General features: G+C 39.6%; 1 protein-coding gene across 2 annotated transcripts; it reads right to left on the bottom strand.

Moving 5' to 3' along the window:
- Positions 1-1,775: 1,775 nt before the first annotated feature.
- HSPH1 (heat shock protein family H (Hsp110) member 1) lies at positions 1,776-25,271 on the bottom strand. Of its 2 annotated transcripts, XM_055542438.1 has the most exons (18): positions 24,789-25,271; positions 22,325-22,382; positions 19,957-20,097; positions 19,098-19,220; positions 16,557-16,656; positions 15,344-15,477; positions 14,676-14,920; positions 13,918-14,146; positions 13,437-13,543; positions 13,056-13,189; positions 11,007-11,215; positions 9,245-9,376; positions 6,782-6,919; positions 5,389-5,514; positions 4,274-4,381; positions 4,054-4,173; positions 3,667-3,828; positions 1,776-2,685 (listed from the first exon to the last, which is right to left on the bottom strand). In XM_055542438.1, the coding sequence occupies exons 1-18, from the start codon at positions 24,893-24,895 to the stop codon at positions 2,479-2,481; spliced, it is 2,580 nt and encodes an 859-aa protein (XP_055398413.1). In that variant the 5' UTR covers positions 24,896-25,271; the 3' UTR covers positions 1,776-2,478. The 2 variants fall into 2 exon arrangements, with proteins under 2 accessions (XP_055398413.1, XP_055398414.1); XM_055542439.1 differs by lacking the exon at positions 9,245-9,376.
- Positions 25,272-25,658: the final 387 nt, after the last annotated feature.

The raw sequence follows: 25,658 nt of genomic DNA, 5'->3' as shown, positions 1-25,658 counted from the left end.
AGATGAACCAGATTCAGTGTTCAAAGTTCAACTACTAGAATGACTAGACATTTCCAGAAACAGTCCTCAAGTGACAATATAAAGGAAAATTATAAAATCTAATCCTTCGTTAAATAGAACATTTATCCAAACTGATCTAGGTCCTGGGGATTCTAGGTGATTACTAGGTATGATATTAACAAGTACTCAAAATAGTCAACGTGACAATGTGTTCACCCCACAGCCAAAAATGCGGTTCTGAGGCCTGCAAACTGTAGCAAGTTGAGCCATTTTTTTGAGATTCTGCTTCGTATTTATAGAAAAGTGACGCTACAGAAAATTTCTGACCATTTACAACTGGGTAGGTACTTTCTCTATTATCACCAGGCGCTATTTGGGGATAGATAAAAGAAAAAAAAAAGTTTTTCCATTCATACTTTTAAAAATCTTTGTTTTTATGAGCTTCCTGATTGTACACAGAGAATTGTGTTCACCTCTCAACGGGTAAATGTATACGCACAGAATGTATGTTACCATGCATTAAGAGAACATAAGAAAAACCATGAAAACCCATAGATTACATATAAATGTAAGGTTCCAGATGGCAAGACTTAAGATATTACAAAGTGGTAAAATGTTTAACTACCTGGAGAATGGTTAAGATCCTTATGAAAGAAAGTGAAAGTGTTAGCCGCTCAGTCATGTTCAACTCTTTGGGACCCCATGGACCGTAGCCCAGCAGGCTCCACTATCCATGGGATTCTGCAGACAAGAGTACTGGAGTGGGTTGCCATACCCCACTTCTCCAGGGGATCTTCCTGACCTAGGGATTGAACCCGTCTCCTGCATTGCAGGCAGATTCTTTACCATCTGAGCCACAAGGAAGATTAAGAACACTTCATGAAAAAACTGATGTTTAAACATTACAAATGAGAATGAATATTCCATTCATGAAACACTAATGAGCAAATTTAGAGTGTGAAAGTTATCACTACACAAATGAAGACATGTCACTTAGGGTAGAATGGCTGTCCTGAGTGTAGGCTTTACACTCTGATCAACTTCCTATGTGATCTTGTAAATTTACTTTACCTCGTGGGTGGCAGCAGGTAGATGAACTCCACTGCTGGTGAGAGAGGGGACTGCTGCACATTGGTGTGCAGTGTGGTTGTCAGTTATCCACCCTAAGTATGCAGGCCTTCTCCCTACCCAACCCTCAACACAGCCTCAGTTTTGTCTTAAGTTTCACTGCAGCAGTGTTTAGCCTACAATAAAGCCCACCCATACTGGAACCAGTTAAAATATTTTTATGTATGGATCTTTTTATAATGGGACTCAGTATTACCAACAGTGAAGTGGCTTACACCTGACCAAGAATTTCCCTGGTGGTCCAGAGGTTAATAAAACTCCGTGTTTCCAATGTAGGGGGTGTAGGTTTGATCCCTGGTCAGGGAACTAGCTCCCACATGGCACATGGCCAGTCCAAAAGAGTATATGGAACACCTGATCATTTTTTTCAAATCCTCTGATACACAGAACTTTAAAAGACACACACCACTTTCAGGAAAGAAAGGCTGGAAGAATAACCATGAGTTTGTTTTTCTGGGTGGCAGATGAGTTATATTTAACTCTATAGTTTTAAAAATTTGTAATCAATATATGCTACTTTTTTATCAGGGTGGGGATCATTCTCATTTATAAAAGAAACAGCATATGTAGGAAACAGCAAAGAAGTTGGGTTTTCACAGTTTGTATCATGCTGCCCCCATCCCATTTTTAAATTAGTGACAAAACTGTTTAGAAATGACACCATAAGATGAACTTTATTTTAAAGCTCATAAGAGGCTTCACAATATCAGTTACAAACAGAATCAATGTTTCTTCCATGGTGCACCTTCACATGACAACGCACTGTATAACAAGAGAGATATTTTAAAGATTTTGTTCTGCATGCTGCGAACACATTTCACTAGCTTTTGCTTTTAGTCAATGGATTTTTAATATAATTAATACCAAAGCAAAAGTCATATTCTATTGGACAGAATTAAATTTTAGAAAGCCCTTATGAAATCAGACTTAGTCTTGTTTATAAACATCCACACCCACACACATGCTGCAATGGAGAGCAAAATGCAAGAAAACTACCTTGGCAGGAACAAATGCTTAAAGAGTTTAATCACAGCCCTCTTGAACAAGCAGTACACTTTATTTTCTCCAAAGACAAAAGTCAATTTCATCCTCAGTGATGCAAATGGTAATACTGCACAGAAGCTTAGTATGAATTCACAATTCCACAGGAATCTGAAAGTTACCAAGGCAATTTTCCCTTTTAGGATCATAAAGACTACAGACTTAAGCTTCTTCTTTTTCCATATAATACACAAAATTTCCAAACATCCTTAAAAAAGAAAATATAAATAGTCTCAGTATGTCATGTAGAATCACATACTATGGCAAAAATATTTTATTAATTGAAGGACGAAATTAGTTTCATGTCATCTAGTCCAAGTCCATATTAATGGAACTCTTCTCGTTAGGGTAACATTCTCCATTCTGATGTGGAGGTTCAGCACTGAAATTGTTTTTGCCGTCTAAGTCCTCCTCCTTTTTATCAGTACTCGGGCCATTTGGAGTTCTTTCCAGTTTGGGCGATTCGATTTTTGGTTTGGGTTGTGTTACGACAGGTTCACAAGTATTATTCAACTCCTAAGAAAGGAAAACAAAACTAATAATCAGGCTAACTCCAATGTTTTCAATTACTTTCCTACATACTTAAACCAGTATTTTTCAACCAACTCCAATCATAACGTATCTCAAAGACTTCTACCTGCTCAGTACATTTGCCTAAAACTATAGCTTGAAGCCTGATCTAGATATGTAAATATTCATCTACAATGTGTCAGGGACTTGCTAACTATTCAGTTTATTATTAACCCATTTACTCCTCATAGCAATTATTAAAAGGTATCAGTGTTCTTGCCTGGAGAATCCCAGGGACGGGGGAGCCTGGTGGGCTGCCGTCTATGGGGTTGCACAGAGTCGGACACGACTGAAGTGACTTAGCATCATCTCCTACAGAGGAGACGTTAAGTAACTTAACCTTAGGAACAGAAAAAGTAGTGAGCAAAGAGCTGGAATTCAAGCTTACAGCCCATGACCTCAAAAGCTCATGTTAACCATCTTTGTGTTTGAGTATTCTTCCAGAGAGAGCACCTTCCTTGGTTTTCTTACCAACTTCTTCAAGCCCCATGAACTCAGCAAGACGTTCCCTGATAAAATACCAACCAGGGACTCCCCCTGATCGCCAAGTTTCCTAGTCCCTTTTGACTATTTTTTCCCCTTGGCATTTAACACAGTCTGATACCCTTCCATACTTATTTATCAGCAGGTGACCTCCACACGAGTAGGGACTTTCCTTGTACATTGACAGTTTAACTCCTAGAACAACAGCTGGGCACATGGTAGAAGCTCAACAAATGTATTTGTTGAATTAAATGAAGAAATAGAAATTGGACGCAACTTACAAGGCCTTCCCACATTTTGTAATATCAATAACGAACCATTAAGAAATCTGATCTTGGGATGAGGTAAAAAGATTTAGAAAAAATGGCTATTTTCAAGATTCAAATCATTGCAACCAGAATCCCTAAGAAACCACAGCAGTAAACACTAGACAGTGATACTCACCTTTATTTTTGCTCTAATTTCCTGAGCACGTACAACAGGATCTTGATCAAGACTCTTTTTAGCCTGAGCATTCATGACATTATTCATCCACTCCATCACTTCATTAACAGACTTCTCAACCTTTTTCATTTCAGACTCATCAATATGGTTGTATTTCTCATCCTAAATAGAAAAACATGGCCATTCTGTAGAATCAAGTATTTAACAGTAACTAACATCTAACTGGACCCAATTCTCCATGAAGTTCAAATCTATCAATAACTCCTCGTCTTACACACCAAAACCTAATTTCTGACTTAAGACCATTTGTTCACAATGAAGACTCCTCCACTTAAGCAGCAGCTTGTAAATCCAGGGTTCATGTCTTCACTGGGTACAGAGACTTACATTATTTCTAAAGTCAGCTGCTATCTTGGCATAGTGCTGCAGCCTCTGTCCTAGTTCTTCAAATATTTTCGGCCTTTCTTCAGCTTCTTGAAACCGAACTTTAATTGGAGTGCCGATTTTCTAAAACCAAATGTGATAAATTAATATTCGCAGTAATTATATTTTAGAAGTCTACAGTCTGAAACACAAGTACCACTTTCCAGGGGAGAGAAGCGCCTACCATTAATTCTTCCAGCTTGTCAACATACGCCTGCTTAGCCTGGTCCTCCCCTTCTTCATAGAGCCAGTTCTCAGTCTCTGTGAGCAGCCTCAGAAACTTCTGATGATCCTACATACGGAACACGAAAATCAGTATTAGTGCCTACCTTACTTTAAAAGCTTTCATGACAAAACAGTCATCCTCAGAAGTGTTCAGTATCAAGCTCATCTTATTTCCAGGATGGCAAACCTGATTACCTGGATTCTCTTCACTGAAAAACATCAAGGTGCAAAAACATGCCACAGCTTGCTCCATACAGTGTTTTACACAGGGGAGGGGGCTAGGCTTAGGCTAGTCTCTCTTCACATAAGGATGTATGAAAATCTGTGGTAAACTGCTCTTATGGACTTAAAATAAATTTTAGAAGTTCAACTTTGCACAATTTGACTAAAATGTCGTCGTAGAAGAGCAATTTTCTTCCTATTCTCCGAAACAATTAGGTTTTGATTAGTAACTTCCTACTCACTTCCACAATCACCAAATACTGAAAGGGAACCAAGCCAAGTTGCTAGTTCAATCACTGCACACAACTGCCATTCCTAATGAACTCAGAAAGTATGTGGTTATACTCTAGCTGCAGGTTGAGTAAAGTTATACAAATCCACTCTGGATTTCTATAACTAGCCCAATTTTTCTCCAAGGCCCATCTTCCACAGACATGCTTCTGCTCTGGGATTTATGGTCCCTGACACACTCTGGAATGACTGGATGAACTAGTCTTATGGATAAAGCAATGACAGAGCAACCAAGGCTCTGAGGTCTTTGAAAATAAGGATTTTCTCCTATTTATGCTTCCACCTCCCCAATAACTGTGATGTTGCAGACTATGAATAAAAGTGCTGACAAGTTCTTTCTTCAATGGTAAAGAGTAAAGTCACTAGGATAATCTAGTATAAAACTGCACACTGCTAGTTAGCCTCTCTCTCTCTCCATGACTCTCTTTATATGATTTCTATTTCAAGTTACCTGTTTTCAAAAAGCTCAAGTTACACAATCTAGTAGAGATTTTAAATGTCAAATTTGCTATTAAGCACTTCAAAGTGAGATTATCTGAATAAACACAGCCCTAAACACACCTGTTCGCATATAAACTTTTCGTATGGTCCACACAGCTTGTCCCTGAACTCGTACACATACTCCTCCACCGCATTTTTAGCGTCGTTTCTCTCCTTTTCCAATTTATCCTGCATTATCATCTTACCCTGTCCAGAAACAGAAAAGGTTAATTCCCATCTTCTGCTAAATGCAACTGAACTTTAACTATTTAGATTCTGGAATTAATAAAGTCAACAATTATACAACCCCCAACCAAAAATCAGTTTTAATAGTTCTAATTTATATCTCATAAGATTCTTCCAACAATTCCTACGAAGTTCTTCATCTTCTAAATACACAGAATGAGGGTTTTTTGTTTTTAACATTATATAATAAATTGTATAGGGCTTCCCAGGTGGCACTAGTGGTAAAGAATCCACCTGCCAATGCAGGAGATGCAAGTGATGCAGGTTCGATCCCTGGGTTGGGATGATCCCCTGGACCAGGAAGTGGCAACCCACTCCAGTATTCTTGCCTGGGAAATCTCATGGACAGAGAAACCTGGCAGGCTACAGCCCAAGGGGCCACAAAGAGTTGGACACAACTGAACGCAATAAATTATGTAACTTTCACAATTCAGATTAACATTAAGGGAACAAAAATTATCTACTGTTTTTATACAATTTTGTTTGTTTTATGTAGTTATATGGTTGTTTCCTACTGGGATTAATACTGACCAATGTGTAACAGCCACACAATTTTGCCACCACATTATTGGTGCTAATGGTAAAGAGCCCGCCTGCCAATGTAGGAGACACAAGGAACGCAGGTTCAATCCCTTGGTCGGGAAGATCCCCTGGAGGGGGAAACGGCAACCCACTCCAGTATTCTCTCCTGGAGAATTCCATGGACAGAGGAGCCTGGCGGGCTACAGTCCATGGGGTCACAAAGAGTCAGACATGACTGAAGGTACTTAGCATGCACAAACATATTCTTTATCAAACGGAAACAGGGATTTATTATTAAATTTCTAAACACAATGGTCCCATCTCAGTAAAGGAAAACAGAGTCTCAATCATTTCACCTATTCAAACTACAGAGAAGTACAATGTATTTTAACAGAAATATTTAGTGTGGCCTGACTACCAATGGTATTGTGCTCTGTGCTAGAAGGTATCAGCACTCAATTGCTTCACAAGAACCTGGGCAATCAATTTTACACCAAGCAGAATGATCTATGATATAGATTTCTTTAATAAAGTTGCAAAAATATTAGGGAAAAAAAAAACTTGCTAAAAATATTTAACTAAAAACCATTAGTTTTTGGCTTCATTCTGCCCCTAAAAGTTGTATAAAAGAATTATAGCCATTTACCTAACAGGGCCAAACAAATAAATATATTCCAAAATAAAAATATTTAAGTGAAGTAATTACCTCTGTTTCAATATACATGTTCAGAAGGTCTTTCCCTAACTGCCAGACCAAGTTGGCTTCAATAGGCAACTCAACATTCACCACCTTTATTTTGGGTTTTTTAGCTTCAGGAGGTTGGTCAACTTTCTTCTCATTAGCCTTGGGAAGAGGGGTTAAAAAAAAAAAGAAAAGAAAAATTCTTAAATAGTTCTTGAATAACAGAAATATCCCTATCATACTTACTGAGGACTCAGGCAAAAGTGAAATCCCTAAAATCATAAAGCTGGAAGAATGTGTAAAATCATCTACCTCCTACCCACCCATCCATTTTAAATCAGGGCTGCAATCACACTTATACCTGCCATACTTCCCCCTTCAGGAATTCAACAGAACAATTTTCATCTCAAATTTAATCTCTCTGGCTAAAGCTTTTCTTCACAGGTCCTTAACTTTCTAATCCCTTTAAGCGATGTTTGCGACTTGGCAAAGTCAAAAATACTATTAAATTACCACTTCTTTAAATTATAGTCTATAATCTAATAGTAACCACAGATAAGACTCTGACCAGCTGCTAAGCATGTCAGGATCAACTCTATTCCTGTAATATATATTTGAATCCCTATATTCCAGCTACAATTATCAGTACACTGATGAGTGCCTTTTAAAATTCCCTGAATTTGGATATTATATACACACATATATATGTGTGTGTATACATTCATCTCCTTATTTCTACTATCTGCCTTTGAGTTGTACCACTTCTCATAAGCAACTCTGCAAGGTCAAAAAAAAGTTTTACAGTCTTAGAACAGTAAATGGAATGATGTAGCAAATGCTATGTTTACTGTTAAGTTTTTCCAAAATACGTAAATACAGGGCTAAAGAAGTAAGTATCTCCTATGGCCTTTAATTTTCCAAGATGTTCTTAGCATTTTCATTTCTGCAGGTTCTTCTAGACACAAATGACAAACAGCACAACTTCAGCGAACTCAGCTGTAGACCAGATGAGGAACCAAGGGGCATTTAACATGCACCCTGACTGGCTGCGATGGTAAAACAGCAACGGACGAGCCCACGAGGCACAACAGGAGCTGACACTGGGTAACGGGGGGAGTCATGAAGGATGCTAAAATTTCAGACTCTCTATAAAAGAAACTGGGACTTGAAAGAGGCTCAATGGCTTGACAATCACAAGGACAGAGACTGTTTTTCAGGCGTGTTTTCCAGGCTTCTGTTTCTGCGTTCCTGAGAGATCACTTGTCTGTGAAGTGCTGAGAGCTGGGTCACGAGGAGGATCCTGTCAGCCAGCCTGCCGCATCCCTGTCTTCTCCCCTCCAGTGAGCACGAGAACTCCCCCACCACCCCCACAACATACTGTGTGTGCTCTGGGGTCACGAAACCCAAGAAAGAAAAGCGACACCTACACCTGGCAGAAACACAGGGTGCAACAGATACTGAGAATCGAATGGACGACAGCCACAGGTATGGAGGTTAAGTGGGATAAGGCTAGCAGTACAACATTAAACCAACTGCTGACAAAACAAAACGGATCCGACATGGCATGGACAAGGGACCCTCCAAGGGTGATAATGGCCCAAAGGGCTTGGCTCTAGTGGTCCCGCTTATAGCTAGGAACATGAGATGCTAGGGTCGTGTTCTAACAGGCATGGAGACCACTGGCAGGAGCCAGTCAATGCTCAGCACTAGGTGAAGGGGACGAACACTGAAGTTAAGGGGCCATCGCTGCCAGACCATCCACACCCAACTCTTCAAGAGGCGGCGGCAGCTTCTTTGAGAAATCAGAATCAGGACCCCCGAGGGGATCAGTCAGGGCATGGGAGCTTAAAACCAGATACTTTTACTAAGAGTTACGTGTATTTGGACTGCAATGGACCATTCGGTAATTCATTTGAAGGTAAAGAATTCTATCCTCAGAATGAGAGAAAACCAAACTTCGAATGAAAGAATAATTTACATGCAACCTGCACAAAGAACGAAGTTCTGCAAAGCACAGATCTGGAATAACCATGGAAACTTATTACCAGATCATTGTAATTAGTTTATATAAATTTGACAGGCAATTTGAGAGGAGAAAAAAGTTGTACTAGACTCCTATAGCCCATGTATTTATCATCAGATGGCTTCGAGTGAAAACTCATCACGCAGCACTGACATGTCTCTGTTGGACGCTGGCATCGCAGGCACCCGCAGCACTAGACAAGACAACAGAAGCTGTGCATCCGCCCCGCGTGCCTGAGCGGCAGTTACTCAAGAGAAGCTTTCAGGTCCAAAAAGTAGAATAGTTCAGCTGGAGTACCTCTCACTGGTTTCAGTTGAAAAACACAGAAAATTAACAGGAGAGAAAAAATCCTATCTAGAATAAGGTAACTTGGTGCTTGCTCTTGAAACTGCAGATTGAATGATATCATTAATGATCACATGTCGCAACATTGTCTAATGGAATGAACTAGAAGAGTCACTCACTTTGTCAGCATCTGGGATTTTGTTTTCTTCTGAGGTAAGTTCAGGTGAAGGGGGAGACTGTGAGGTTTGATGACCATCAGTTTGTACCTGGGGCTGTGTTCCAGCTTCATTGTTGTCTTGCTGGATATTTTTCTGAAATGAAAGCCCAGGCACAAAGGATGTAGAAAGCAGGTGTACTTGTATAAACTGAAAAGGTATACAGGGCACCAAAGACAGTACACTCAATTTCCGAAGTCTTAATAGGTGGGGGGAAAAGATACTGGATAAAAGCATAACGAACAAGTATTTGAAAACTTCTTAGATATTGTAAACCTGTAAGAAATTCTTTGAATGATAACAGTTAATAGTTAAGTAACACAAGTAGTAGGCATTTTGACTGATGTGATGACAACATCTGTCCTTCAAGAAGCTCCCCTCTAGCACTGCACAGACATTAATTCTCAAAAGCAAGTAGGTTTACTCCAGGCCTCTCCCAAAACTAAGCTCCCAAAACCCAACTTCACCAGCAGCCATCACACATCTCAACGTATCCGCATGTCAGTGGACTGAGGAGTTATATAAAACAGCCAACAATCCATCATCTGGGAGCTCATCACTCCGGTTTAGAGACGCAAGACCCTCTCTGTCTCCACTCTCTTTCCATGACCCAACAGTCTACACCTCAAAAAAAATCCCAGGAAAAGAACAAATGCTACATGTTAGTAGATGCCTCAATCCCCCAGTAAATCAGAGCTTGTTATGATCTTAGAAGCCTGACGCATTGTAACTTTAATGACTGAAGTCTCTCATTAATTTTCTTCCAGAGTCTCAAGATCCTAAGGCAGACTGAAGTACCGGAAGCAAGGCATTCCTGGTGTATATACATCTAAAAGGTACTAAGAGATTGGATACAACAGGCATTAGAATAATGGTGTCTGTAGCCAGATGAGAAAGCACTGGTGTGTGGCACTGGTCATTTAATTCATTACACTGAAGTTTCTCCCGATGAGAACAAAGCTAAGGCTCAGATGCTCCTGTTCCTTAAATGTTCTAGGAATGGTCACAGTGGTTAACAGTTCTCTGACCACAGGGATGTCACACTTGCTCATAGGAACTAAAACACTGTAACTGCCTACCTTACCTCTTCATTTAAGCTATTTCTGGTTACTGTCTAGAAGTAAACTATAAGAGCTCATCTATTTTAAAGTTTCTTAGAATTCTTTGGTTGACCATGTAAAACTAGCACTTAGGCTAATAGAAGTCTCAATTAACATCATGAACAATTAACAACTTTCTAAACTTTAGTCGGATACTGCACTTCCTTCCTCTCACAACCCAGAAAACCATGTAACTACAAGCAAGTTATAAAATACCAAAACTGATTTTTGCCATATGACTAAAAAACAAACCAAACAAAAAAAGTTTTAGTATCTGCTATATATTTCAATGAACAGTTCTTTAGTCTTTTATTTCTTAATCATCAGTCAGCATTTGACTTCTCAATATGTGGCCTAGGTCTTAAAAAATATAATTCCAAGAAACTTTGCCCACTCTGAATCGAATTGTCACATGCTGGTTCAAATAAAGCCACACAGAATTTAACCGCAGTCCACCAAACTGCAGGCTGTACATTACCATCCTCTAGTAATCACTGTTGGCATCATTAATGAAAAGTTTAATTATCATGAAGCAAAATACACTTCAACCTTTTCCTACCCATCTCTTCAGGCTTAGAATTAAGTCAACTATATATTCAATCTCAAAGGCTTACCTACAAACTTACCTCGGCATCTGGGTTTTCTGGTGGCCTCTGATTCTGACAGTCCATGTCGGCTTCAAGAGAAGACACTTCGTTCTCCTCAGCTGGGACCTTCTCCACCATAGACGCTGTAGAGATGGTGAAAATGCCGTGGGTATTGACTCGTACTTTGACTTTCACTCGAGATTTTTCTCCATCCTTCTGTGCTGAAACATTCTGAACAATAAAGCGGCCTACAGCAAAAAGAAATCGACAATTTCAGAACCAAATCTAAATCTATCACGCAGACAAAGGCTAAGAAAGATTGCGATTCCAAAATTCCATTTTCTCTACCAACTGAGTTAGACTTAAGTCCTTGAGTATATACCAGAAACATAACCTTTTAAAATAGACTCATAAGTACAGTATACTTATAATACTTGGGATTAGTCTTAAAATGCCATGAAACCTTCCAAGGCAAGGGCACTCTCGCAACTTTCTATTTAACACTTCTGACACAGACACTGTGTGAGACACAGACCAGCCATCCTCGCCTCCTCCTACCCCACTTTACAGGGGAGCACAACCTCAACATGAAAATCCCAAGTATATGGCAAATGGTATCAAGCGCTTGCCTCATTCTGATTCTGTAGGAACTTCAGGGTAGGGTATACTGTTTTCTGACTGATCTAAACATTTTCTTCTGTTTCACATAGGAGAGGTGAGATAAAACCTGTTATCAAAGCCTAAAATTATGATGCACTCCAGAGCAGTTCCAGAGCATGACCGAGTAGAAATCAAGAGTGGTGACTCTGACCCAGACTTCCCGGGCTTGAATCTTGGCCCTGTGACGGCTGTAAGTCACTTCATCTACGCTTCTTTGAGTTCATAAGGGTTTATGGTGAGCACTTACTACGGAACCAGGTGCTACGTGTTAGTTATCACCTCTACCAACAGTATTGTTACTACAAATATCACTGAAAAAAACTAAGCGTTTTAAACCTATTATGTGCAGAACGCTACATGGGATTTAACAGTCTTGTATTTAAAGTCCTGTTTACACAAACACACAGAAAGTTACATTTATTTACTAGGTCAGTGAAATAGGTTGGAATAGACCTTCATTAATTATCAAATCACTAGGTTCAGGAAGTAACTGTCGTAAGATCCAGTTAAAGAAACAGCATTAACCACAGGGTACTCAAGAAGACTCACAGGAGAGATATGTAAGATGGCTCTCTAAGTCTGTGCAGGCTTTTCAGTTTTGGTGACAAAATGAGAGAGCTAATGCCAGGCTAAAGAGCTTAGATTTTATCCTCTGTTGAATGGGGACTACAATTCAGCCTGTCAAAATTTTAGTCTAGTCTATATTCAATGATTACTTAAACTCTCTATCAACAAATACAAGAATAAATTACTTAAAAATACAAAACCCTCCTGTGTCAGAACATTTTCAGTTTTAAGGATTAAGAAAGAAAACACAACTGGCCAGGTCAGACTCCTTCCAACAATTTCACTATGAAACAGTGCTGGGCAAAGGCGAGTCCCAACAGGCTCTAGCAATACTAGCATTTTACTTGGGAAAAGAGATACAAGATGCCTGTAGGTCTCCCACCGATTTTCAGTGTCACTTTGGGCCAAAATAGATGGACAGTGTCAAACTTCTCAAAGAAAAATGTACCCAAAAAATGTATTAAAAAAAAAGATTACAATACAAAGGTAGCTTTCGGAGATAGTTTCAACGGTTTCCAAGCCAGGTTTTAAACTGAAGTAATGTTCTGCAAGTAACATTTCACCCAGAGGAAAGGTTAATACTAAAAGTAGGTGATAATCTTCAAGTACAGATTGTATCAGAAAAGGAAAGATACTCAAGTGTCCACACACACACAAGTCATTTCATCTCTTTAGGCCAGTTTAGTCATGAATAAAAGAAGAGACTTCCCCATCTTCATTATTCCAAACTGAAACCGTCCTCACATTTTCAATTATGTTCCACTTCACGTTTTCACTGCATTCCACTCAACACTGCTAAGAGCAGAGTGTTTAAGCTGGTACACTACATCTTCAAAAGAATAAATACAATTAATTGCTTACCTATTTTTGCTTCTGGATATGGAACTCCTTGAGGATCAGAATAGAAAGCTTCCAGCTCAAAAGGTCCACTTCTTAAGAACGTGAGAACTTTGGAGAAAGGAGCAGCATGGTTTCTACTGAACACTTCATGGATACTAGGAGGAAAGCAAAGGTACTCAGTACTTCAAGGGTTCAAGCTCACTGCGCTACACAAACAGAACACAACCTAAAAGCTTTATCAACCCCATCTCACCAGGTATAACCCAAAGTGAGAGAAGTATTTTGTTAAGTTTGACTGCTAAAAGATCTCAGTTAATCAAACACTCTACCGTCAATGTCATGTGTTCATTTTTTTAATATATATTAAAACCAAGTATCTGAACATTATTTTCTCCTACTTACCCTTCAGCATCTTCTGAATCGTGGCTCCAGACCAGAGATATTGGGAAAGGAACTGCATCAGTGACAGAAAATTCTCTAACTTTAAATGCTGGGGAAAGGATTGCACACTTAAAAAAGAAAAAGAAAAAGAGATTGTCAGGAGCACATGAAAAATTCCACTCAGCTTCTAACATAAAGATCAATTCAAATAGGACGGGTAGGTTCAAATTCAAAACTGCTTACAGTGTATATATATGTCTTATTCATAAAGTATCATCCAAACACTAGATACAGAGATACATAACAGTGGCATTCACTAGATGAAAGATAAATAATACAACAAGTCATCCAATACTGGAAGATCCTTGTGTCCCCACAGCCTTATTGATTTATTGAAAAGTAACTCCCTGGTGGTGTCTAACTGGGCACAGGACTCTGCCAGGATGAGATCAAGCAGAAGTGGTTTGAGGAGTGACTCCCGGAGAAGACGCGAAGACGGTACCTGCAGCGCACACCCTCTGGCCACTGCTTCATCTGCATTGAGCGTCGTGCTGACATCTTTTCCAAAGAATTTGGCGATTTTTTCTTTCACGGCTGGAATTCGTGTAGTGCCTCCAACTATCTCGACAGCACTCACATCCTCTACTTTGAGCTGAGTTTGTTCCATCAGCAAATAAAGGGGAACTTCTATCTTCTGCAGTAAGTCAGCACAGAGCTCTTCAAATTGTGCCCTTGGCAGTTAAGAGGAAAACGTTAAGAAAATTGATCTTAAGGCCAATATCCTGTCCTACTTTTTAAATAATTCTTATCAACCCAACAAACTTTTTTCTTCTCAGACACCCTGAATTCCACATGGGCCAGGTTTAGCCATACCATAGTTAATAACTTTTTCCCCTAAAAATATACAAAATCCAGATGCAGGAGGGAGAATGAAAAGAAAATTAGTAACTACAGAAGAAATCACTTTTAAGATTTCCATTTTTAGTCCTTAATGTTTTATGTGATCCCATTTTCATTACAAAACATTTTTGGCCCAGAAATAATACTAAAAAGACTTCACTATGAGAACACTTAGCACAGATCTTCTTAAAAACCCTCTTTGCAGAAGCAATTCTAGTTCTAATGATGCTGACAGTCTTTCAGATAGTACAATCTTGAAATGTGGGCCAGGACTCAGAAGACCTCAGTTAGAACTGACACCCGGACTAGAGTTTCAGCAAGAAGTTCCTTCTATTTAATTTGTCAGAATTTGAGACACACCTGTTCATCTTTCCGGAAACATCTTTGTCATTCATGAAGCACTCGATGTTCAGTGGTAGGTCTGTGCTGTTAGAGCTCATCAGCTTTTTCAATTTTTCACACTCCTGATATAGACGAAGGAGTGCTCGAATTTTGGATTTTGCATCCAGCTTGTACTTAGTTTTAAATTCTGCACAAAAATGTTCCACTAACTTTGCATCAAAGTTTTTTCCTCCTAAGAAAGGATCAAAAGCTGTTCCCAGTACCTAATTTAGTTAAAACAACAAAAAATCTGGTTATTTTCAATCATATTTGTAACCAAAAATTTAAATGTTGCTAACTCAAAGACTAATAGGCTCAAAATTTTTATTTAAACTACAACATGAAACCCAAGTCAATTAGGATGTATGTCAGTATAAAATCCAAATGAAATGCTACATCTCTATGATATTTTTAATTCTAATGATCACATAGAAGATAATCTTAGAAAGTTTTTCTTTCCTAAGCAAGAACAATTAAGAGCATGCTAAGACAACTGCATTGTCTTTATGGACAGCAACCTTAAGAACAATTCTCTGTTAATAGCTTTATCCCAAACTCTTCATTACCCAAGAAGCTCAGTAGCTTAAAGTAACAACAATTGTCACACATTAATATCTGGGTCAGTTAGTTCCAATTTATGACCTTACCTTCAATTTTCCCTTGTTAAAGGCACAGGCAGAGACTTGAAAAGCTGAATGCCCCATATCAACAAAAACCACTATTCGAGGTTTCTCATCCAGGCTTGGGAGATCCTGCTTATAAATTCCATAATTCAAAGCAACTAAAAGGAAATCAGTATGTTTCAATACTTTGGTTCACATTCTTTCAGTAATTTCATAGTTACTGATATAATTACACATGCAGGGAACCTGACTATACTTCGACCAGTTAAAGGTGAACACATTTCTTTTATATCTGACTTCATACTTCATCCCTTTTAAATATATGAAGAGATGTGACAGAGAAGACATATGTAATACAAAAACAATGGCATGTAAACCACAAGAAACCACACACAGACAATATCAGACTCATTACGCAATACTTACATTTGAACCACAACCTGCTAGGAGACTGCTTATCCAAAAAAATTTAAGAATTTAATATATAACTATAGCAACTACAGTTCCTACCAACTGGATTCAAGGCAAATAACTGATCTACCTTAAACAGTCTATGGTTTGCTTTTTCTGAATTTTGAAACCACTGTGGATACTCAAGAACACACCTTTATCAATACTTTAAGAATCCTTAAAATATCTATTAAAAATATGCTAAACAAAGTCATATTTGCTTTGCTTGAATACACTCGGGTGTAACTGACTTTGAGTCCATCCTTAATCACAATTAACTGACACCAGCGCTACTGAGCACTATGCTCCCCATCGACTCATTCCTAGCAAAGTGCCCAGCAAACGGCACGGCTTAAATCAACATCTGACATAAGAGAAACGACCGACTCCCAACTACCAACAATTGGGAAACATATGAGGGGAAAAAAAGTTTTCCGCTAAATCAATAGTTGAGGTAGTTCTAAAACCCCATAATAAGGTTGTGGGAAAACTTGTTTCTCAACTATAAAAACAATGTAAGGAAATAAAAAAACTAAACCCAACACAACTAATTCAAAAGATTAAAAAATATACACAAGTGTTTCCTAATGAAAACAGATTCATCCATTTGACAAAGTTCCAACTTCTGATGAAAACAAGCATCTGAAAGACTAGAACTTTTGCTTTCAAATCTGTTTTTTAATAGGTGGTATTTCTACATGGAAGTGTTTGATAACAGGACCACATGTGTCTCAACTTTAGTTTCAACAGTATGTTAACTTTTACACAAAAACAGTTTTTTTCTTACCAGCTGTCATGTCATTCATGAGTCTTAAGCAGTTTAAGCCAACAATCTGCGCAGCATCTAAGACAGATCGCCTCTCAGCATCTGTGAAGAAAGAAGGGACCTGCAAACAAGAAGGGAAAAAACTTTAACTTACCTAGAAAACCAAAATACATACAAATCCCTCACAACCACCAGCGATCAATTCACAACAGTCCAGCTAAACAGGTGCCTAGCCATGTCATGAAAAAGAAGGACTTTAGATTAAGTTTCTGGCAAGTTCTTTAAGAAACAGTAACTACTTTTGAGAAGACTGCCCTATAATTTTAAGTATCAGGTTTATTATAACCAAATTTTAACCTGAAATAAAAACTAATCAAGATATTCATAAGATCTATTACCAGTTCTTTAACCAGTTCTTTAAATCTAACAAAGTTTTACATTTAAGTGGAAGAAATACTACTTCTAAAGTGGTCGTACTTCTACTGACATTTGGAAATTATTCTGCTAAGTCATCATTAAATGTAATTACACTATAAAGACTACAGAAATTTAAAGATAATACAAAGCTAATTCTAGCCACTGCCCTTGGGTTTGCTATTCGTTGGATTTAAGCATTAGTAGATGGGGTACCTTTTAATTCAGCAGACCTATTAAGATTACAAAAATGAAACTTTTTGTCAAAGCCTATTGATTTTTTTAAGAGGAAGAACAAAAAGCAGCTCAAGGGATAGTTTCTAACAGTGCTGTCTTCTACCTAGATGAACCCTCTTGATCACTTTCTAGGACACCATTTTAACTAGCACATTCTTCCAGAAGAGCATCTAATAATACATTCACATAATCACTTAACTGGAAAGTACCTAAGAAAAAACTTGGTACAGGAGCTTCCACATTTTATCCCTAAGTATCTATAAATGCTTTGGAAAGAGCGCCAAGAGCAAAGGTCTCTGCTCACCTTTCCAATCATAACCCTACTTTCTGCAGTTTTCCATATGAGGTTATTTAAAGGGAAGTGGGGGAGGAGGAAGGACCACTGACTCAAAACTATAACTTTGTGCTAAGTCACTTCAGTCGTGTCCGACTCTGTGTGACACTGTAGCCCGCCAGGCTCCTCTGTCCATGGGATTCTCCAGGCAAGAATACTGGAGTGGGTTGCCATGCCCTCCTCCAGGGGATCTTCCTGACCCAGGGACTGAACCCACGTATCCTGCAATAGCTGTGGGTTCTTTACCACTAGCACCACCTGGGAAGCCCCTCTCTAACAGCATTTCTCCAAGATATTCCTTTAGTAGAACACTTTCTGCATCTCTTATCTCAGGATTCTCTCATATCCCAAGGTGCATGACCATAAAGGCTCCTGATGGGTCTTGGGCAGGTCACCCTACCAAGAAAAGAGGGTTCCTGTCCACTGTAAATCCTCCTGAATAACTTAACAATCGACTGTCCATTGGAAGTAGTGAGTTTACCAATGCTAAAAACCTGGGTTCTGTCACTACTGGTTGGTTACATTTTTTTTTTTAAAGATATTTTTTATGTGGATCATTTTTATTTTTTATTTTAATAAAATATTCTATTTAATCCAACATATCCAAAATATTTCATATTCTTTCTTTTATATTAACTCTTCAAAACCTGGTGTGTATTTTATGCATACAGCACATCTCAGTTTTGACTAGCTCCTTTTCAAATGCTCAGAAGCCATGTGTGGCCACTGGCTACCATACTAGAGAATACAGATTTAGAATCCTAGTAATTTAAGGATATAAGAACCTTAAAGTCATTTAATCTTTACCATAATAAACTTCTGATTTTCACCACATGAAAATTCTAACCCAGAGGAATAAGTAAGTTACTGCCTCAGGTCAAATGATAAGTTCTCTTTTCAGAGTACATTACCCCATAATTTTTCCATTTATTGGACATCTTTAGGGACCATCAGGCATATCACCATTTGTGAAGTATATACTGGAAGCCTTGATAGAATTTTGCTAGCAGTTCAAAAACCTTTAAGGCATGAAATCTTTTTTGAGTGATGTAGACCATTTTTAAAGTCTTTATTGAATCTGTTACAATACTGCTTCTGTTTTAGGTTTTGGCTTTCTGGCCTTTAGGCATGTAGGATCTTAGCTCACAGAACCTGCACCCTCTGTGTTGGAAGGTGAAATCCCAACCACTGACTGCCAGGGAAGTCCCTAGTTAAAACTACTGCTCACCAAGAACTCACTGGTTCTCATGTGTGGGTGAAATCTCTCATGGACGTATACAATTGTCTCTCAATACAGTAACTAACTTTAGAACATCCTCCAATTTGATCAGCCAGTCTATATTTTCAAAAAGCCCAACAGGAAATTTTGATATGCACCACCACACAAAAAACTTTGCAACTTCTGCCTAAAGATAGCATTCAAACCTACTCTGCAATGCTGCTCATCACTGCAGTGATACAGTGCAGCAGAATTCTCATCTCTGGTAGCAGAACAGCTTTCACACATTTAATACTAAAAAGTAACATGAAGAAGGCAAATTAAAATAAAACACACTGCCTTGCTGAATTCTACTTACTGAAATAACACAATCTGTTACTGGCTTCTTGAGGTTGTTTTCAGCAGTTTCTTTTAACTTAGTCAACAGCATGGCTGTGATCTGCTCCACACTGAACAGATGTTCTTCATCCATGTACATCACCTGCGTTGAGGAAAGAAAATGCTCTCATTACTGCAGTCCTCAAAGCTACATGCTACTAATATTAACGTCCAAACATAATTACATATTCTCTTCCAGAAAACCTTTCTTGTTTTGGCTGTTTAAAAGGAGGAAAGGGAAAAAGAAAGAGAAAAGTGGATAGGAAAGCAAAGCAAAAGGAAAAAAGAAATACTCTTCCCCAGCGATGAAGAGGAGAAACAAAGCTGGGGCATGTTTTCCCCTACCCAAAGTACTAGACCAAGCACTCTAGACAGCAGTGAAGTTCCAATCTCACTGAAGAGATGAATCACGGAGACAAATATGATTTTGTGTAGATCATAAGACAGGAATGCCTCTGTAGTTTAAAAAAAGGTTTCTGCTTGTATTACACTAGAGCGCTCCAAACAACTGCGAACGAGCTACAGTGAACAGGCTGCTTTTGCTACGACAACACAATTTAGATTTCTTTAGACGCCAGAAATTCTACATTTTTCTAATTGCCAAGATGTTATAAGAAACACAAACTGAGTTTTATAGCAGTATATACCATCCGAGTTAATTCTTCAAGGATGATTTAAACATAGACCCATAGTTTAAGAAAAACCAGATGAAAAATAAAAGACCACCTTGTCCAATTAGAGAAACCAAGTTAAATACTTACTAAGAATTAAGTACTTTTCTCTGTAGATGAACTGAACAGTTTCTTAGTAAGGAATCTAACATTGTTCAATTAAATTACCTTTATTCCAACTCCACCATTTTTCATTGGAACCAGATCATAACTTAAGTTTTCCTTCTCCTTTTGAATGAAAGGGTCATTGAATGCTCGGCCATGAAACCTCTTAAAATTAGACACTGTATTGTTTGCATGAGTGATTTGCTGGGGAAAAAAAAAAAAAAATTAAATTCTAATTTCAACATCACTAGTTATAGCAATTAAAAAGCAAGTCACTTGTTCAACTCAAATCACCAGGATATAAGTACCTTGCCCAAGAGCCCTGAATTTCTCCACCAATGAATACACTTTATTTTCTCTCCTTTTCCTACAGAAATGCCAAGAGGGAAGCAGTGAGAGGAATACACACACAGGCTTCCAAATCTGCAAGATGAACTCAAAGGTAATGAAACTATCAACTAAAACTCGGAACAAGCCCCAAGAACTTTATGTATCACTTTATTTCATTCCTTTTCTCCCACTGCACTTGTTTTATACCTAACGAATAACTGAAAAAGGGTAATCAGAAAGCCCTAGAGTCCAATCACATTTTTCTACAAACGAGTTAACTGTTATAGTCTATTAAGTCGCTAAGTGGCCAGGATAAGTTATTCTGAGCCACAAAATGTATGGATTGCTACTTTTCCTATCAATAGCATGGAATATTAATAATATATACCAAAAAGCAGAAAAGGTAAGGATAGACAGTGGTTCCATGGTGTAAGGCTGAGCACTCTGGACTCTGAAAAGGTAAGGATAATTCAAACAGTTTCCATATGAGGAAATGCTTTCAACTGCTTGTAGGTATTTTTGATGGTTAGGCTCTGGATATACAAAAGTCACACTTGATAGCATACTTCACTCAAAGATGTCAGCAGTGGGAACCTTATTTAAAGCACAAAAATAATTACAATAAAAGACGAAAAACTAAGACTTCTAAAGTGACTAGTTTGCAAACAGCAAAAGAGTTCACTGTTTACTTCTGTCTCTGATCTACTTCTTATAAAGGGGAAAAATACAGCTTGGCAACACTAGCTTTCAAATAATATGGAATATTTCAAACAATGCTTATGTACTAACATTCCTTGTGATTCTGGAACTGAGATGACAGATGTCTAGTACCCTACAGGCTAGATCGAAGCCTCAGTGGATTCTCCTTGTGTAACAATGCAGTGGCTCTCAGGTCTGGGATGAGTCTTCTCTACAGCCAGCCAGGGAGGCTGCTACCCACCAGTCTCTCCCTTCTGAGTAGGTCACTCTGAGTGGCATGCCCATTTCTCTTCCCTGCTTTGTCTTTTCTTTCGTTCCTCTCTTCCAACTAGCCGTGACACAGAATTCCAGCGTTTATATAGAGTTTTGTTTCCTTTGTAGCAATACTATTTTTTGTATTTAAAAGAATTTTTTCAACCTTATTTTTAATTATGTAAATCTGATGTATAACCTTGTGTAAGTTTAAGGTATACAGAGTATGTTTACTTTGGTATGTTTACATATATAGGACTGCTTTCAGTCCCTTTCTTAGATTTTCATATTTATTTTTTCTCCCCAACCCCAAAAATTCGTTATAATGTGACCCTTAATGGGAGTCACATAGGTAAATTGTCAAGTCCTCTTAATAAGTAAAATTAATTCCAATAACTTATTTAGCCTAATATATCTAAAATACTGTCATTTCAACATGTACTCATTGTAGAAAACTGATGAAATGGTTTTCTTTTGTATTTCATTTTAAGCCTTCAAAATTGCATGTATTTCATACTCCACATTTTAACCCAGATTTTAGGCACATCTCAAGTGCTCAAGAACCATATTTAATGGCTACTCTATAGGACACCACAGGCCTAGACAACAAGTTCTCCTTAATTACTAAGTAACTTGAAAATGCTCTTAAACAGAACTCCTTAGAAGTTCCTTCTATAAAAGGAATCTTTAAGTCTTAAATGAGTATCATGAGAAACTTCACATGAAGGAATTTCATGTACCTCATTTTAAAAAATCAAATGTCTTAGCAAATAGGATACACATTAAAAACTAAGGTTGGAGGATTAGAGAGTTAAAGTATATCTTATTCAATAAAACAAAAGGAAGAGAAAAGGAAAATAAGGATGTAAGGGTTCATAAGTGGAGTAGGCAATGGCAACCCACTCCAGTATTCTTGCTTGGAAAATTCCATAGACACAGAAGCCTGACTGGCTACAGTTGATGCGGTTGCAAAGAACAAGACATGACTGAGCGACTGAACATACATGCAAGGGCTCATGAGAATTATTTGCATTATAGTCCACAAACTCAAAAACAGATAGGCTTAGGTATTTCATATTCTTGTATGTTTCTGAGATTTTACTTTTAAAACAACTTCTTTTAAAAATGATCAGAATCCTCTTGAACATACCTGATTTTTGGCTGCAACTCCAATTGTTCTGTTTTTTGATCCAAATGATATGACTGATCTAGAAAAGATGAAAAAAGCCTATGTTTCACAAATGTTTCTTAACTGACATGAGGAAAATTCTATAAATTTCCATTCTTAGGCAAGGGGGACACAATTTAGCACAAGTTTGGAGTCTAAAGCTTTGGTCAGCTACTCTAGGAGGGCCCAACTTAACTGCTACTCTGAGAATCCTATCAGTGGCAGCCATACTCCCACTACTCCAACCCCAGCTCCCACTCCAGACTGCTCAAGGCTCAGAGGACATTTTTCAAGAGCACAAGTACAAGCATAATTCTCCAGGCCCCACTGGTTAGGAAGTGGACATTTACTTTGAAAATGATTTGAACAGTTAAAGTGTATTATTAACTTGGTCCTAGACACCACTGACAAAAATATGGCAGTTACCAACTTCATAGAAATCTAAACATCACTATCCTACCTACTGCTGTTCTAATAAGCCATTTGACTCTTAGGAAAATTTTTATATAATGAGAAACAAGTGGGCCTCAATTATGCTTCTGGAATTTAAAATCACAAAAGAGGGTCCTATACAGAAGACTCTACTTGAGCAAGTCAAGTAAAAATGATGCAGAGCAAGTACCACAACAGAACCAAGTACAAATGCTGAGCAAAATGAATAATCAGTGACATTTTAAGTCAGCTTTTAAGAGATGAAGTGACTTGTAACTGTGAAATAGCCTTCAGAGCAGTGGGAACAGAATGGCAGCACAGAGCAGAGACAAGCACAAGTCTTGTCAGAAGAATGTAAGTGAATTAGGTTTCATATTAGAAGGCGGAAAAAGAGCAACAGTGCGATAGGAGCAAAGTGGGAATACACTGAGGACATTAAATACCAAGCCGAATCAAATTCAAATTTGCTATAATAGAGACATCTCAGACCTAAATCATCTGAGCAGGTGCTAAATAGCCTCCGAAAAGCCAGAGAACTGTTGGAGCAAAGGCTGGACCTTTAAAATACCTTCTGAAAACAGTCACTCCCAACTCAAAGTAAACATACAGTTGCCCGACGAATTTACTCATTTTCCAAGGGGAGAATAAAATTAATTACACCAAACAAATTAATAGTAGCCAATGCAGTTGAGTCAAACATCTATTATATAAAATATTAAACTCCAATACTGCCCTCCGCTTGTATTTTTTGAGAGACACATCTGTCATCTTTAGTTTCACGGTTATCTCTACAACCACAAATACAATTTTTTTCCTACAATAGCTTTGCTTCCTTTTATTGGACGAAAGAGAACAAAGATATAAACTGCCCTTAGGCATGAAAACCTGAGATTCTGTCTTTTTCCTTACTATATACTCCAATCAGAGACGTTGGCACAGCTAAAAAAAAGACTGTAGATGTATAAAAAGGCTGGTGCATGAGATGCTTAGGGAGTTAGTCTTCCCATTGGTACTGACACTGTCTCTGGGTATTTTCTCATTTCCATTCACTTTATAAATGTTCATCTGCACTCAAATATTGATAGAAGCCCAGTCATTTCACCTCTGGGCTCAATGCTTCATTCCTTATACATTATATTCAAAAATTAAGACCCTCTCCAAAAAGTTGCTTTTTAAAACGTTACCCTTTGCCCACCCCATGCCGCTGTAGAATATACCGTTTAATTCAGTGACAACATCCAGTTCTAGTGTACAAGTGTGCAATTTTTATTTTCTCTCCTTATTTAAGCTGTGCAAAAATTAAAAAAAAAAAAAAAAAAAAAACAAACAAACTAGAACACGATTCCTCTATAATGGCTTTCATAAAACGAGCAAAAAGGTCTTTTACATCTTTCACGAATGATCCAATCTTGAGTAAGAAGATACACTCATCTATCAGAGCAGTGAGTCTGTGGTCGCTAACAACAATCCACTGGCTCACAGCACAAGCAGCAGCATACAGGCTCTGGAAGCTTCCAGCTCATTTCGAGATTCACAATGCGGAAGAAAAGGCTCGGCAGCCCCAGCTCTGCGGTGCGCAAAGACAGGCTAGGAAAGAGGGGGACGAGCTGGGGGCGGCTCAGCCAGCTCCGAGAAGCCGGGTGGGGAAACGGGGGCGGTCGCGGAAGGAGCTGGCAGAGACTTCTCGCCAAGAAAAGCGAGCCAAGTCTCCGGCTTGGCCCCCGACCGGCTCCCAGGAAGAAGCCCGCCCGAAGTGACCACCCAGGGGAGACTCGATTCTCGGGCTTCCCTTGGCCCCCGCGAATCCCAGAGACACCCCTTCTCCGATATGCGGCTGCAGGCGCCCTCCCCTACCCGGCGGCCAGGCAGCCCGCATCCCGATCACCACGGAGAGGGGCACCGCTCCCAACACCGCGCTCCGTTTGCCGCCGGCGTTCCGCGGCCAGCCGCAAGCCTGGGTTCCCCGGGATCCCCAGCCCCCGCCGGCTGCCCCCACCACCAGGCTCCCACTTACGGGGTGCATCGGTCGCTGAACTCGTTGGCGATGGTCTCGATGCCCCCTGCCCGGGCCACCGCGATATAGCAGCTCTGTGAGCCCACGTCCAGCCCCACCACCGACATGGCCGGCTCTCGGTCCACCTCCTCCTCGGCTCGGTTATGAGTCTGGGTCTGCGTCCTCCTGGCCGCCGCTTCCTGCCCCGGCCGCACTCGGCTCCCGTGGGGTCCGCTCCTGTCACGCGGACGGACGGACACACGGACAGTCTCCCGGTCTGGCGCCTCCGGCTTCCCAGGGACAGTGGTGGTTCGCAGAGCAGTAGCCACGGGAGAAGGCGGCGCTGGGTGTCCGCGAGTCGCTCCGCAGCTCGGGCTGCCGGCCCGGATATTCCGCCGCTCGCTCACCGGCGCGACGCTGAACTACCGACCCAGAAGGGGAGGTCCCAGAGCCTCAGCCTTATGTATCTCACTGATCGGAACTTTCCAGAATCTGCGGCATTTACTCACCGGCGCCTCCACCGGCCCCTCCACGTGCTACTTCCGCTTCCTTCTTCTCGAGCCTTCTCGAAAGATTCTACCCAATGAGTGGCTGGTCCCTCTGGGGACGGCCGCCGTTGCCATGGCAGCCAGAAAGCCACTCCTGCGCTATTGGCTCAAGCTGGCCAGGCTGACCCGCCTACGCCCCCGCCCGCCCTAGCTAGAGGCTCTTTGCCGTCCTAATAAAATGGGCAACGAAGAATGACTCAAAAAAATCGTAATCTTCGTAATGTACAAGTGGGTGATGGTGTCTGGCCCTTAGATTGGGAGAGGAGGCTCAGGTGGCGGAGACACACACCCCCACTTCTGCGGAGACCCGAGACCCCCTTACGCTGGGGAGGTTGGCCAGCTG

The sequence above is a fragment of the Bubalus kerabau genome, chromosome 12 (genome assembly GCF_029407905.1).
Source record: "Bubalus kerabau isolate K-KA32 ecotype Philippines breed swamp buffalo chromosome 12, PCC_UOA_SB_1v2, whole genome shotgun sequence".
Classification (NCBI taxonomy): Eukaryota; Metazoa; Chordata; class Mammalia; order Artiodactyla; family Bovidae; genus Bubalus; species Bubalus kerabau.
The sequence above is the reverse complement of the archived record's forward strand: the minus strand, read 5'-3'. Positions and strand labels throughout refer to the sequence as shown.

Coding starts and splice junctions, on each gene's coding strand:
- HSPH1 (XM_055542438.1), bottom strand. CDS start 24,895: ATGTCGGTGGTGGGGCTGGACGTGGGCTCACAGAGCTGCTATATCGCG. Junction 11,216..13,055: donor ATATCCAGAAGCAAAAATAG/GTAAGCAATTAA, acceptor TTTTTGCTGTAG/GCCGCTTTATTGTTCAGAAT. Junction 2,686..3,666: donor AAATTAGAGCAAAAATAAAG/GTGAGTATCACT, acceptor TTCCTTTCTTAG/GAGTTGAATAATACTTGTGA.